The sequence below is a fragment of the Cynara cardunculus genome (assembly GCF_001531365.2).
Source record: "Cynara cardunculus var. scolymus isolate 2C chromosome LG 15, CcrdV1, whole genome shotgun sequence".
NCBI lineage: Eukaryota > Viridiplantae > Streptophyta > Magnoliopsida > Asterales > Asteraceae > Cynara > Cynara cardunculus.
This window is the reverse complement of record NC_037542.1, coordinates 15,827,602-15,844,415: the sequence shown is the minus strand read 5'-3', so window position 1 is coordinate 15,844,415 and position 16,814 is coordinate 15,827,602. Positions and strand designations below refer to the sequence as shown.

Here is a 16,814-nt window from a genome sequence, read left to right as displayed (position 1 = left end):
ATATATATATATATATATATATATATAAATGGTTTTCAAATTTGAAAAAAGAAGAAGTAATCCATAAGATTCCTACTGAGAAGCCCCACATATATCCTTATCTTGTTGTCATTAATTATATGTATGGTTTTGTCCTGGGGTTGGAGGGAAGTACAGGCCTTTGTTTGTTTATGACTAAATGATCAGAAAATGAATTCATTTTTATAGATGTTGAAGAAAAGAGAAAAGGAAAAACACATGTTACTTCACATCAAATAAAAAGGAAATATTAGGAATGTACTTTGGGAGCATCCATCAATAATGTCTCTTATGGAAATTTGACTTTCTATCCATGCTTTGTCTCTCTTAGCTAAATCACCTAACCATCCAGTGTGTTCTTTAGTTACTGAATCTGCCATGTTTATGGTCTATAAAGCCCCCAACACATAACTTCAACTTTTTTCATTCAACAGCAAAAACAATTAATATTGTGTAGGATTTACACAGTAACTATGTACCCCACAGGCATGTGAATCATCATCAATGGCTGCACTATGCCTTTAAGCAACGCTGCCATTTTGACCAATAATAAAACTTTTTTTGCTTGCTGATCTATATATATATATTGGAATTGAAGTACTAAATTAAAATGAACATGAATTATTAATTAATGAGTGAATCAAATAGACCAAGTAAGGCGCACAGCTGATCCTATCACTACAAACAAAAGATCCTTGATACATGTAATTGTACAGTAAAGGAAGAACAAACTAAACTTCCTGAGTTAACAATTCCAGACCCAAAGGTAAAGAATCCACCAGATGTTAATAATTTAGAGATAAATAACGCCTAACTCAGCTTACAAATCAAAAATTGATACAATCATTAATAATACGTTTTTTATATTGCATTTTGCATAAACACTTTAGAAACACCTACGGACCATAGTTTTTTTTTTTTTTCTAAAATGTAGCACCATTTGACTATAAGAAACAAATATAGAAAAAAAAATCAGACTGTGACATCATTTGACTAAAAGAAACAAAATAGGAAAAAAAAAATTAAACAACACTACAACAAAATCGGGTTTATACGACATTCCCAAATTGTAAGCGTCCTAATAGACCTCTTTATAGGACTTAGTTTATAGGATCAAAAAAATAAAGTATCATATCTAATGGTGTTGTATTAAGTTTATATGACCTTTTTTGATGTCGTAATAAGTTTTTTAGGACATTTTAAATATAAAACATTTCATTATCAACTTTATATGACACTATTTGAAAAAATATCCTATAAAAACAAGTGTCCTATAAAAAATTGAGTTTATAGGACAATTTGTATAAAGTTGCTAATGCGACACTTTGTATTAGAAATGTCCTTAAAAACTTGTTAAGACGCTCAAAAGTGTCGTATAAACTTATTACAACACCTTTAGATAGGACGCTTTATATTTTGGTCCTAAAAAGCGGTTTATTAGGACACTTAGAGATTGGAGGTGTTCTATAAACCCAATTTTGTTGTAGTGCAATGACACTGTTTGACTAAGAATATGAGACTACATAATTCAAACTCGGGTATGAGGTGGAAGAAAAGTTTTGCAAACCAACTCTACCAAATAAAACTTGTCTCATTGTTATTTCAAAATACATACGATGACACACAACAAATTAATACGGTTGCAGCTTTCAGGAACGTAAATTTTTTTCTCTTCGATGGAGGAATAATACAGCGGCACTATTGTGGGTTCATTCTAAGACACCCTATCTCCCTCCCTCATCAAAGTCCTCTCTCTCTACATACACACACACACACACATATATATATATATATATATGTCTATATCTTTTATATTTTTAGACTTGCATATACCCTAAATGACGAGACCTGCAACTTGTATATCTTTTATTTAATTAGACTTAGTGGTCGTTTACTAGATTCTTATTGGGTAAACGCTTATTAGGCATCATTTATTTTACCGAGTGAACTTGACAATAACCAAGAATCTTATCCGGTAGAAAGCATAACAAGGAACAAGAATGTTACCCAATAAGTGAGAGATAAGACTTTTACCCATTAAGTGTTTAGCGGATGAAAGATGTTAACCAACATTTCATTTTGATATAATGATCGAAAATGCTACCAAATAAGGTAAGTAAAGATGACGACTTTTGAGGATAAAAACTTACCCGATAAACTTTTGATAAACGAATCCTAAATTTATATTGTTTATATGAAGGTTGTTTAGTATGGTTCTTGTGACTCAGATTGATAATTTGGCCAAATACTTAATGACAAAGGCACGGTAGAAGAAGTGAGGGCAACAGTTTAAATTTGAAGAAAGTTGAATAAAACAGGTAATTGTGGGAATTCTAAAGTTGAAGCAACGCTTTGGGTATTATACATAAAAGAAGAAAGAGAAACCCTAGAAATGCGTGTAACTATATATGTGGACCTAACTAAACTAGCAACACCAGTAGAAAGAAAATAGAATTTTTTGAATTGGGGAATTTGTTTATTAGTGATATTTTCAAAATCAAGTTTCATAAGATACGAGCTCTAGTCTGTCACTATGCACGATTAAACCAAACAAGATTTTTCAATTAATTAAGAGTGCCAAAAATATAAATATCCAAAGAGGAATATTATGATATTATGCCACACACATGTGTTTATGCTTAATAAATGATAAATAAAAAAAACAACCCGTGAATGTTAAAAAATTGGACAAAATTTCAGTTGGTAAAAAGTGGTTTATTTAATAGACTGTTTTCTACTGGCTTGCATTCATAATTCATTCATATAGTAGACTGTCAACTGCAAATGTTTCTACTGAGCTTGGATCTTCTCTCTGCGTGTGTAAGAGGTGAGAGTTTGAATGGTCATGTCATTTAAAGGTACAGCTTTTTTGTTCATGTCTTCTGAGGAACACAATTATTTACAATATTTTACATTCCATCCCTTCATTTTTAGAATGTTTCATGTAAATCGTAGTATTTCTAGAATGTTTAACATAACTTGTGATATTTTTAGAATGTTTAATGTTAATTGTGGATATTTTTAGTTAAAAATAACATTAGTATTGTCATCAATGATGCAAGACTTCAAGTTACTTAGTTATTTATTAATTACGTTATTATTTAATTTTACCCTATACAAAATAATGTGAAGTTAATTATTTGAGTTATTAGTTTTAACATGTAACAAAGTCTAATTGTTACAAAAAGGGTGTATGATCAAAAAATATACTTTTAGATAACGAAAAATGCAACACATAAGCTAATTGTGAGAGAAGAGATAGAAACATAATGATGGTGCTGCTTATCACATGACTGAGAGAACCCTAAGAAGAAGGGGATCAACAGTGGGCTTAATGTCCGGGGGGGTACAAAGTTGCAAAATCTATTAAAAACTTTATTAATTATTTCCAGAGGAGTTGCCTACCCCATCCAATATCCATAACAAATAATTGAGTAGATAGAACGTAATCATGATTTTGAGATTCACCAATTGAAAATCTCAAACAATAAAATCTTTAGGAAAAACTGTTGTGGATTTTGTTGGATGAATTGAAGTGAGCTTTTGGTCAGAAATTCAGTTTGTATGTGTTTGATACGTAATGTTAAAACCGATCAAAATTATTACACTGGAAATAATATTTTGGGGTACAATATATTAAATTAGAATCAAATAAAATAAAATTTGTATAAAATTGAAATGAAGTATAGCTAAAATCCATTTTTCATAATAAAAATTTAAAAAAATGGAGGAAAGTGGTTTTTGATTAATTAATAAATTCAGAGAAAGCAACAGATGACTAATGAGAGTAAAGATATATGATCTCATGCAAACGTCCCTTTCGCACATATCTCTCTTATTAGACTTGTGATATTTGTATACATGCATATATATATATATATATATATATATATATATATATATACACACATATGTATCTATATGTAAACATATATATGTCGTATAGTATTTGGACATATACAGTCCTTTACTTAGAAAAAGAGCAGCTGCTAATTAAATCGGAAAACTTGCACCACCGTGGAATCCACCAGTGAAAGGTTTCATGATTTGTAAATGCTTGTCTTGGGAAAGGATAAGAATGTAAGATTTGTCTTTTATTATCTATATTTCATAAATCATGTGATAACCTAGTTATTGACTAACAACAGAGTCACATTTAGTAAAAATTGGTTGACAAGCTAAATAAAAATGTAAATATAAGTAAAATGCTACAACTTTTGGTCATTTAAGTAAAAATAAAAGAAGCACATTGAAAAAGGTGAAAACCTTCAAGGCGAGAACTTTTTGAAACGTCATTTGAAACATTACTTGAAACGCTAGTATATAGCCTAATCATCAAACACCTTTAATGAATTACTTCAAAAAATAAGCCAAAACTGATTGTTACTATTCCTAACCTTAGTATAGGTGATTTAAAGTTCAGCTAAGGGTTTTCTATTATGTTTTATATGATAATCCTTGAAAATATGTGTTCAATTAGTAGTTTATGTGTTATAGTCATGAGGAAATGAATGCTTATAAACCTCTATCTATATTTCAATGAGATTATTATTTGAAAACGTGTCATATATAACATGAGAAAATTAAGGCCCAGTCTTAACATTCCAGCAAAAAAGACCACGCAAAACATATTGTTGGAATTATACATTTTGTCAAAAGTAACCCCATAGGGTCTCTAAAGTGATCCAATGTAGCAAACTCACACCATCTCGACATGTATGCATGATGTGGTAGCGATGAGGGTGATAATTTGTTGTAGTGAGCCCTCATGATCACCTCATACCAAGGGGGGTTGCAGTCGCTTGTATATTAGGGTGCTCGCATTCATAAAAAGATTATAAGAACACTAATTATTATAATGAGTTAAGATGCATATATATATATATATATATATACACACACACACTATATTGATCAGTATAGATCCATGAATGATACTATTAGTGCAATTGGCAGACTCTAGTTTTTGTGTGAAGCAAGAAAAGTCAAGGTTCATTCCATTTTGATGTTGCGTTTGATAAGCCATTTAATTTGTTCATGAAAAGATTCTATTGTACTTTGTACAACCAATTACCATAGTCCTAGCTTGCTACAAAGGATATTAAGCTGGTGGTTGATATATTCACTAAACCTAAGTAGGGGGACTTTGCTAGCTACTATACTATACAACCTCGACCGACTTATGGGTGGGGATGATAAAGACATGAAGCCAATTTGTTATACAATTTAAAACATAATGTGCTGAGAAGGTTCACCAGGCCTGAACACTAGATGCTACCTACATATTTATTTTAGATAAGATGATGCACACACTAAAACCATAATTAATCAACATTGAATTGTATTCTTAACGGGTTGTTTAGGATTGCTTATTTGAAACGACTTATGATTTTCTACAAAAGCACTTATCAACTTATTATAAGTCCTTATGGTTTAACTTATTCAAAAACTTCTTATTACCGGTTTGGCACCGATATAAGTTGTTTATCAAAACACTCAAAAATCCTTATTACCGGTGTCACAACGGAATAAGTCAATAAGTTGTTTTTATAAACAATCATAAACACCCGCTAACTTGTAATTCGTTTTAAATTAATGCCTAACAATTATCTTATTCTTTTTATGATAACCGGAGAATACCCTAAAGAAAGAAAATGGTAATTGTGGATTTATATATATTACTTGTCCACACTTCAAAACTAACCAACCTCAGTTTCATTAGTTGTTAATTAATTACCGCTTAAACACACACATATATATATATATATATATATATATATATATATATATATAGTGTGTGTATAATTTAATGATATTACTCTAAATCTTAAATAACTTAATCCTGCAAAGATAAAGGTGAATATTATGGATTGCTCTTAAAATTGAGGATGAGTATAACTACTATACTTTAGTAGAGTAAAAGCCATGAATTTTATCATTATATATATATATACACACACATATATATAACATGCAACTCATGCATGGATACATACCCGACCCATTAATTATTAGCATTAAGCACCCCAGAAGAAAAGGCAATTTGGCCCTTGTGGCTTCTTATTTCTCTCTCTACTGCACACCCCCCCCCCCCCTCTTGCTCAACTTAACTCATAAGCCCCCAAAAGCAGATCCAAGGTGGTTGTTAATCTGTCAATTCATTACAATCAATCATCTCAACTCAAATCAATCAATCAGTCATACCACGAGCATCCCCACCCCCACATAAATCTCCTCAGAAACTAAACAAAACATGTCAATCTCCTCCTCCACCACCTCTCCCACCGTACCACAGCTCTTCCACCACCTTCCTCCTCCTTCGTGCTCCGATCAGCTCTGCTATGTTCACTGTACCCACTGCGACACCGTCCTCGCCGTATTCTCTAGCTCTTTGCCCCTGCTGCTTATCATCTTTCTTTTCTAGGTTCTTAAAATTAGGGTTTCATTTCTACTTACTTATTTTTAATTCATCTATATAATTTTTTTTATATAGGTGAGTGTTCCTTGCACCAGCTTGTTCAAGACAGTGACAGTCCGATGTGGTCACTGCACCAACCTTCTGCCGTTGAACATGCCTGGGTTGCTGCTGCCACCACCCGTGAATCAATTTCATTTTGGTCACACTAATTTCTTCTCTCCTTCTACTCATACTCTGCTGGTAATTTGTATTATAGAATTCATCATTTTTCTTCAGGATTTTTTTTGTTAGTACGGTAGATATACAACTAATCTAAAATTTCAATCTTTTTGTAGGATGATCAAATTCCAAATGGGGAATCAAACTTTCTGATCAATCAAAATTACGCAAATGATTTTTCGTTGACCGCCCGAGGAGGATTTAGGGAGCTTCCAAAGCCCCCTGTGACTAATAGACGTAAGTGAAATTCTTCATTTTCTTGTCAATATATATTGCATCTTTTCTTGATTTCGTTTGATCACACATATTCACATCGTTTTTTCCGGTCTTCTGTTTCATTTTTGGTTTATGAATTCTTTATTGAAACCTCTATATATGATCCCCCACTAAAAAAAAGATTAATATAAGCGTAATTTCTATGCCCTTTTTGCAGTTTTTCTTAATCATCAACTTGTATTTTTCTTTAAACGAAAACCTTCAAACCTTAGGAAATTAAAAAAGATACTACATTTTGAAAGAAGTTCTACCCACGTACTCTTGAGAGAAAATGTGAATATAGCATTTATACAAAAGTAAATCTTATGGTTAAAGGAATTAATTTCTTGATAGTATGGAATTTCTTTCTGTAAAAGTTAAATTAAAATGAGCTGGTCTATTAAATGTTTGATGAATTACTGATGTTTAAAGGCAACAATGAAAGCTTTCTTTTTCACATATTTCCATGCTCAGCTCCTCATGTTAAAAATCAAAAGCCACTTTTGTGATCCCTCTTTCTCTCTCTCTCATTCTTTAATTACTCAGTTTCTTTTGCTTCCCATTCAGTTCTTCCCCAAATCCCTAATCAATAACAACATTCATTTATATATATATATAGAGAGAGAGAGAGAGAGAGAGGGAGAGAGAGATAAGTAAAATAAAATTGTTTATGTTGAGATTTTATGAAGAATTATACAGGTATAGTTAATATAGAAAGTAAATGAGGTAGAGAATGTACATAAGTAGAAAAAATAGGAAAGGATGTGTGAAGTGACATTATAGATATTCCTTAAACTTTCAAAAATAAATAATTGTTGGATGAAATTTAAAGAGACAAAAGACAAAGAAATAGGGGATTGAAGGAGAAAACACAGTAGAAAGTGAAATTTGATGGTTTTGTTTTTTATAATGTCAGCTCCAGAGAAGAGACAGAGAGTCCCCTCCGCCTACAATCGATTCATCAAGTCAGCTTTCATCTCCTTTTTGTTAATTATAAGTAATTAAATATTGTTCTGTGTAAGATTAATTATCTTAATTATAACAAAAACAAGAAGCTTGTTAATTAATACGAAATTAATCAATCAGTCAAAATGCAGGGAAGAGATTCAAAGGATCAAAGCTGGGAACCCTGACATCAGTCATAGAGAAGCCTTCAGTGCTGCTGCTAAGAATGTAATATGTCTTTCTCTTTATTACTTTTAGGGTTTTTACCATTATATCATAAAAAGACACAACTTTAATTAAGCCCCCTTAATTAGTATCTAAAACTAGGATTTGCATGTTGGTATATATGAGACATTAGATTCTGTCTGTAAGATTTAAAATTAAGATCTCTTGATCGTACGTAATTAATTGTCTTTTGTTAAGCTATATATTATATGTTACAATGTGATGCATGTATGTATTTGGTTTTTATCCAACAGTGGGCCCACTTTCCACACATTCACTTTGGTCTGATGGCTGATCAGACAAATGCTGCCAACAAGACCAGCATGCGCCAACAGGTACACTGTTCATATACCTCTTGGATCACTCTCCTCCATTTCATTACATGCATGGTCATGGCTCTCAATTAAATTAAATAGCATAATAATCTCATTAAAGATATGTTAATTGCATTAAACGTATATGTATGTATGTATGCATTAGAAATGATGAGGGTTTTAATGAATATTGCAGGATTATCACACAGACCGTGGTTTCATGAAAGATGGTTTATTTGCTGCTTCTGCAAATGTGGGTGTCTCTCCTTACTAGCATATATAGTATCTCTCTATATGTCTATCTATCTGTTTGTTGAATTATACATTACTCAAATATCTACCTACTTAATTAATTAGCTTTAATGGAGCTTATCTACCTTAATTGTACCTTCAATTATCATGCCCAACTTATCAATGGAAACGTCTTTGAAACTATGAATCTTTCATCTCTTCTCCTCCTGCAAACTCTTTCATATCAATCACGCAACTTATTAATAGCGAGATGAGGTATATTTGCAAGCAAGACAGAGATCGGGAAGCTAGCGAATGCAACCGATTGAAATTTTGCATTGTGTTGATTTGTTTCAAATCATTTTGTGTGAAAGCAAAAAAGACAACAACGACAACTGTTGTATGTGCATTTATGTTCCGAGGGAGAAGAAGATAATTTATAGATTAAAATTGTTATACTTTTATGGTATATCAAGTATATTCAGTGTCATTTATATCAATCAACTTATCTAGAAGTGATTTGAAAGAATCTAACAAATAATTTTATTTACTAAAAATACAATATTTTTCAATATTATAGTTTTTTTTTGTCATGTTTAATACATTAGTTATCAATTAAATTTTATTTTTTTGACAAAAAGTAATATATTTTAACTCGAACTCATACATAGTGGGGATTGTTACTCTTATGCATTTTTCACATAGCTAGAATTCCTTTAACTAACAAAACACTAGTTTAATATAAGTAGGATGATGATCTCACATAAAAACAACCATATTACGATTTATATATATAAAGAGAGAGAAAGAGTCAAGTTTATATGAGAATAGTTATCAAATAATAGTCTAAGAAAACAATCGAGTCACTTGTGATTTTACACTGAAATCATGTATAAAATCACATGTGATTAACGCGCTTTTGATCGTAACTTGAGGTTGCGGGTCACGTCGCATGCACACCCTTATGCACTGACCATTAATGTAAAAGCACATTTGATTTTGCACATGATTTTGGGTTCTTCTATCTGCTTTAAACCTCCCCCCCTCCCCATATATATATATATATATATATATAACACCAACTTTTATCATCACTCAAGTAATTTGTTAAAGCTCCTCTCTTCTCCCCCACCACAAAGTAAATTCCTGCAAAAGAGCATCCCTATTCTATCGGATTTTAATTCGCCCATATTTATCCCAACACGTCCACCCTTATATGCTCATGGTGTCAATTGTCATTATCATAATGTTGCTTTTTGGATAATTTAAAAACAAATGAACCAAGAACTAAAGAACCCATTTGAGATCTTTTGTTTTTGCSCGCAGTGTGCTTTTGTTGGCCATTCCAAGTAGTTTGATATTTTTCTCTCGAAAGAGCTCSATCGGAGTTGTCCTTGCATTTACAGTAGGAGAAGGTGTGAAACATTAAGAAGATACCTATACCGCTACTGTTTTTAGATTTAACCTTCATATTAATGTTGGTTAATAGCATATATATGACCTTTAGGAATCGTTTAATTAGGGAGCGTTTACCGGCACAGGGTAATCATTTACCCAGTAAGAACTAGTCGTCAACTTCAATTATCATACATCCCGTTAAATTTGCTGGTAATCAAAATGGCATACTATAATCGTCTCTTACTCTGTAAACACTAACTAATTAGGTAATAGTAAATACCATCATCTCTGACTCTGACTGGGTAGTCATCTCTTACTTGGTATGAAGCATTAAATATTTAAAGCCAATGTTATGGATGATGAAGCAACATGTATGTTGCTAAATGGAGTGGAGAGTTTTTTAAACTGAAACTGAACCGATGGTAGATGAAAACAACACATGCATTTTACATACGGCCCATTACTCAGTAGAGGACCGTGAGTGGCAGCCCAACAGTAAACTAATTAACAACCCAGAAATAAAAATTCATTAGATGCAACTTGCAAGTAGTGGTGGCCAAAAACCGGTGCTGGGTCAAGCCGGGCCGGTCCCAACCGGTCTCAAAAAATTTCATAACCAACAATAACCGGTCACGGTTTAAAAAGTTGAGCCCGGTGAAGCTTTATTGTAACTAGTTACGGGCTGCCGGTCCCGGTCATTAAAAAATAATATTTTTATTTTTTTTTTATTTTTATTTTTATTTTTTTAATTTATATATATTTTTAATACATTATAAAATTTGTAATTGGGTCACTCATATACACTTTAAAAATACGTTTTATTATCATTAAAATTACATTGTCTTACAAAATGTAGCGAAAAACCGATAATTGTGAACGTTTTTTTGCGTTTTTTGCGAATTGAGAACTTGGTATGTAAATCTTTCAACCAAGACACTTATATACAATGTTCAGAAAGCAAAAAATACAAAAAAGAGCCAAAAACGGCTACATTTAAAAAAAAAATAACTACATTTTTTAAAAATCGGGTCAGGCCAGGCCGGTCCATAACCGGTCCTGATCCCGCGAAACACCCCAAATCCATAATTGATCCCAAATTTCGGTTCTATAACTGGTCCTTACCGGTTCCGGGCCGGTTTGGCCATCACTACTTGCAAGCACCGGTTTATTAGTAGCTTAATAAATTTAATAGGATTTAAATCTTATTTAGTCAATTATACATGACTTTTTGATGATGACTTAATGATATAAAAAATAACTTATTCATTAAACTTCTATAGAAGTTTTATGCAGAAAATTAAGTTTTTTTTTTTAACTTATCTCTCCAAATTTATACAAACAAATTAATTTATATAAACTGTTTTATCCATACAAAATTCAATCGACTACTAACGAAACAATAAGTAACTTTAGGAGTATGTTATTCAGATAAAACTCCCAGGCGACGATGCCGAATTTTACTTCTTCTGCCGATGCATTTGGGTTGGTTTTTTTTTTTTTTTTTTTCTATTTTTCTATTCCACCAGTCTTGCAAATTTGGCAAAATAGGCCCTTGTACTGTCTAATTTCACATCTAATCCCTCGTTCTTGACATTTCTTTTCCTTTCAATCTCACTTGACATTTCCGATTCAAATCTCTTTCTCATTTAATCTCGCTCGACATCTTCAACCTGTATAAAAATAAATAAACATTCATAATATTTATTTATTTTTAGTATTTTGGTGTATAGTTACTTAATTATTCATAATTTTGACTTATAACTTGAATCAATATATTTTTTCAAGACTCTTAATTTTACAAAATCTATATGATGGTAAGCATAGAAACTGAAATACGTTTGTTCAATTATTAATTATTTTGTGTAAATCATAAATAGTTTTTAATCACATGCAATGGCTTCCAAACCACATGATTTGTTCAAGCATATGACTAAAGCAGGCGCGCGACCCTTTCCCTTTGCCGTGTCCTTCAGGCTTAATTTCGTCTCACCAAACCCTATCTCTTATCCATTATCTAAAAATATTATATATAATGTATTTAATTAACTTTTTAAATAAGAAAAATGAAAAAGTAGAGTTTTTAAACCAATTTTATATTTTAACAGATCCCCTAAAATCAACTTTAAAATTGAAAAAAAGTAGAAAAGAGAAAAAAAAAATCACCAAATGTGAAGAACATCCTAAAAAATGATTAACATATGAGAAAAATATTTTCTTAATATATTTCCATCGATAGGAAATCTTTGAAAATAAATATTTAGAGACAAAAATAATATTTTAATAGATGACTAAAATATTTTTATATTATAATTAAATGTTGGATTCTCCAAAATAAAATATATGTTCGGGATGAATATATTTTTTGTGAAAAATTTCATTTTGGCCTCTTATATATATTTAGATCTCATGTAATAAATAATATATGTTAACTCTTAGGAAAAAAAAATTAAACAAATGACTTAAACGATAAATAAGGATTTAATATACTGGATGAAATTTACAAAACGACTCCTTTCTCTCAAGTTCTTGAGTTACATGTGTAAAAATGAAGGAACCAGAATAATTAATATATTTTAAAAAAAAATAGGGGGATTTAATTATTTCCCCTCTCATAAAAACAAGAATACACTTTAGCAATTAATTAAATAAAAAATGATCAAATGTGTGCGGATTTCATTTGCCATACGTTGACGGAGGCCGTAACTTTTGTTGCGGTAGCATTGTTGAACAAGAACAATCGAGCATTGTCGTTGATTGTTTTTGTTGGATAAACACGCGAAGTAATACATGTGCGTCCTTCCTGTGCAAAACTTTCAACAATCGAATGATCCACCAAAATTCTCATCGATAATTTCTCACCTTTAAGCACCGGGACTATGTTTCCATAAATCGACTTGTCCACATCATTGGCAGTAGATGACCTACAAAAAATAGAGATCACACATATATAAGTTTTATCTATATATGATAAACAAAAGTGAACTTTGCAGATAAAAAGAGGTTTTGCGAAATAGGTGGTTGTGGTTGTGGTTGTGGTTGTGGTTGTGTTTGTGTTTGTGTTGGTTCAGAAAAAGTAGGTCAATTGACCCATGAATTGAAGAAATGAAACAAAATTTAACCTTGATTGATCAGCACAAAAGAAAGTTTGAAGATTTCCATCGACGCCTTTGGCAACGTAGAAATACACAGGGGTGTGTTCCTTGAGCCCCTCGGTCGCAAGCACGGAAAAACCAAATGGCCCTAATGCACCTCTTTGTGCACCTCCACCGTTTTTCACACAATCGTATCCAACATCATCTCCATTCAATCGATTCACCGTCTTTTCATCAATTTCAAACTCAGCCACAATATCCAACTGTAAGAACCCGATTTATAATCAATACCTATATTATATATATCTAGCCAAAAATATTGAAATTTGTTGGGCATTCAATATATATAGCAAGTAAAGTACCTGAGACGCCGCGGGTAGGTTGAGTGGCACAATCGAGCCGGCTTCTACTACAACATCCTTGAAAACCGTAACATTTGTTCTCAATCTATTGATTTCTTCAACCGGCCATTGAATTATATTGCTTTGAGTTTTCTTATCCAGCACAACTGTTCTCGGAACCCCCTGTATTACCAACATTACAGGATTACTCTTAGAATTTCATACCAGCCAGAATTGGACTGTTTCTCCTAAATATGAAATGAAATTAATTTGAAACTTACCATGAGAGAAGCCCAACCCTTATTGATGTCGGAGGCTTCGGTGTCGGTTTCCTTGATCCAACTCCACAAAACTCTTCTTTGTTTGTTTTGGTCGTAAAATGTTTTCGAGGCATAATATATTCCGTAATCGTATCGCAACCCAATCCCGACATCCAATGTGGGATTGTCCGGGGTCCATTTTCCCTTATGCGCATCATAAGTACCGATGGCATAATAGTCATTTCGGTCATCATCCATGCTGGCTTTCACCACATGTTTCACACCGGGCCCATCTACAGACGTATCAAGACCGTTTTCGTTCTGTTTTGAAACCGGGTAAAAGTCGACACATTCCCACATACCCGTACCCGGGACGGCATGGAGCAACCCGTCCAAGAGCTCAAAAGTTTTGAAATCTTCAGTGTCGTAAACCAGCGAAATACCCGTTTTGTTGATCTTAGACCCGATTGTGATCCGCCACTTTCCCTCAGGGGTCTTCCATGCGGTTGTAGGGTCACGAAAGTCCTTGCTGTCGATACCGGGTGGTGGGACTAACACGGGGTTTCCAGGGTATTTAACCCACTTGACTAGAAGCGGGTCGGATGGGTCGGCGGGATATGCTAGGTTTTGGACCTGGACGGATTCGTTGGTGGATCCGGTGTAAAGAACGACGAGTTGACCATCGGGAAGGATGGTGGCAGAACCGGTCCACACGCCTTCCTCATCATACCATTGGTCGGTTTCCATGGCGATGGGCAGGTGGCGCCAGTTAATTAAGTCCTTGGAGACGGCGTGACCCCACACAATTTTGCCCCACACAGGAGCATCCGGATGATATTGGTAAAACAGGTGGTACCATCCATTGTAGAAAACTGGACCTGAAATATTGTATTTGTTTTGTATGACAATATTATTAAACTGACAAAAAATTTGTATCATCTTTTAACTTTGAACAAATTATCAAGCTATTCCTATCAAATTATAGCCTTAAAACATTCTATAATTATTATTTCACCATCGTGTAGTAATTCACTTTTATCTCTCAAGTAAGTAATGTCATGTTCGGTCTTTCACATTTGTCCCAATACCGAACATGATTGTGTTTGTCTATAAGGGACGAGATACAAGTTATATAACTTTTACCATAAATATTTAAGATAAATATGCACCAAAAATGAAATCTTTTTGTTTGTTTATGAAGATTTCCTATAAATATAAAAATATAGTAAGGTTGGACGGTGAGATCTTATAACACCGTCACTCCAGCTAGGCCAATGCTCTTTTTAAGGTATGGCTACTTATAAAAAAACAATACTTTAACTAAAAGGGCCATCTCTTTCTCCCTTTTCAGTCATTCATTTGAAGGGCTGGAAATAACTAGATTGGTGAATCAGGTGAGGTTGTCTAAAGGGAAGGAAGGATGAACGATGAATGGGGAAAACGTGTGTGGGCCAAACCAAATAACAGTTTAAAACTGAATCTATTATATAGAATAGTCTTAAAAAGGCTGAGCTGAATGTCTGAATATGCATAAAAGAAAACAGATAAAAGTTGGACTTACCATTAGGATCTGCAACCGCCATCACCAGCAATGCCATTGCCAACCCAAATCAATATAAAAACAACAAATTATTAGACTTTATAATTAAAGAATATCACCATTCCCGAGATTTAATCATGTGAATGGTGTAGCTAATTAATGAATTCAATTCTAAGATAACTTAACAGATTTTTGTTTTTTTGTTTGTGTGTAAGATAATGTAGTTGAATAAATTTAATTACCGTTCATCCAGTTTTTCTTGGGTTGAAAGTGAAAAGCAGTTCTTTGCCAATCCAACATGTTCGAGCTCCATGGATACGAATTATCGTCGGCACCCAACAACGGATGAAACGATTTCTCCGACACACCTTTCTCCACTCCACGTGACAACAACGGCGTTACCTTCTCTGGTGCGGTCAGAGATACCTCGGTGTTCAAGTCTTTGCGTTGTACAGGCCCGTTTCCGGCGATCAAGGCCACTACAAAGAGAAGAACCAAGAACGCAGACACCAGAAAGAGCGCTGCTTTTCTGGGGCGGCGAATGGTGGGGTTATTTCCGGCAGGTTGTTCACCGTCGGGCAATGGGGCGTAAGAGTGGGGAAGGGCGGAGGCGGCGAGTGGGTTTTCAAGATCTGAGGAAGAAGTCATCTTGTGGTGTAGGGGGATAAGATGGAACGTGGATTGGAAGAAAAAGCTGGCTGGCTACGCTATTTATAAGGGAGATTTCAATGAGTAAGAGAGAGACAGATGCTTTCAAAATTATCGGTGCTGAGGTGGAAATTGTTGGATACACGTGTTCATGTGCAATAGGTAACAATAGATTCTCCAAAATTTTACAGACTACATAATCTCAAAATATAACTTCAACAATTTTTCCAAATATTTATCTCTTCAACACTTATTTATATCAAATTCCTGAAATTTGAATAATTTTATTCCCATATCTCCCCTGTTTTTTTCCCTTTTAAAGGATATATTAAAGAAAAAAAAATTAAAATCTCTATTTTAAATAAATTTCTACTAATTATGAAATATGTACATATATATAAACAACCAATAGAAACTTTGTAATTTTTACTTGAATTTCATTTTTTTTTTAGAAATTGAGATGAGATTGAGTTAAGTAGGTATATCGACGTTTGTTTATCGGTATCTATACTATATTATAAAGCATTTGGCTAAAACTCTTAAAAACTCTTAAACTCGTTCATCGTTAAACGATTTCATCCCTATCCGATTTCATCCTATATCTAAATTCGTGTAACTAACTGTAGATAAACACAATCAAATACAGGATAAACATCTTATTCTATATATAAAATCTAAAATATAATTAGAATAATCATTGAGTTCTAACATAATACTTAATTATTATCTTTATAAAATGTTATATTATCTATACTATATTATAATGCATTTGGCTAAAACTCTTAAAAACTCTTAAACTCTTAAACTCTTAAAACTCTTAAACACGTTCATCCCTATCCGATTTCATCCCATAACTGAATTCGTGTAACTAACTGCAGATAAACACAATCAAATACAGGATAAACATCTT

The 16,814-nt window shown here is 32.9% G+C and overlaps 2 protein-coding genes across 2 annotated transcripts; one reads left to right on the top strand and one right to left on the bottom strand.

Annotated features, from left to right (window-relative positions):
* Window positions 1-6,271: 6,271 nt before the first annotated feature.
* Window positions 6,272-8,668, top strand: LOC112527320 (axial regulator YABBY 5-like). The gene is made up of 7 exons (XM_025137900.1): window positions 6,272-6,394; window positions 6,512-6,676; window positions 6,772-6,892; window positions 7,827-7,875; window positions 8,008-8,083; window positions 8,335-8,415; window positions 8,591-8,668. The coding sequence occupies exons 1-7, from the start codon at window positions 6,272-6,274 to the stop codon at window positions 8,666-8,668; spliced, it is 693 nt and encodes a 230-aa protein (XP_024993668.1).
* A 3,814-nt stretch (window positions 8,669-12,482) lies between these two features.
* LOC112527318 (acid beta-fructofuranosidase-like) lies at window positions 12,483-15,904 on the bottom strand. Its single transcript, XM_025137899.1, has 6 exons — window positions 15,499-15,904; window positions 15,278-15,286; window positions 13,738-14,594; window positions 13,478-13,639; window positions 13,143-13,378; window positions 12,483-12,944 (listed from the first exon to the last, which is right to left on the bottom strand). Exons 1-6 carry the CDS (start codon window positions 15,902-15,904, stop codon window positions 12,680-12,682), a joined length of 1,935 nt encoding a protein of 644 aa, XP_024993667.1. The 3' UTR covers window positions 12,483-12,679.
* Between the last annotated feature and the right edge of the window lie 910 nt (window positions 15,905-16,814).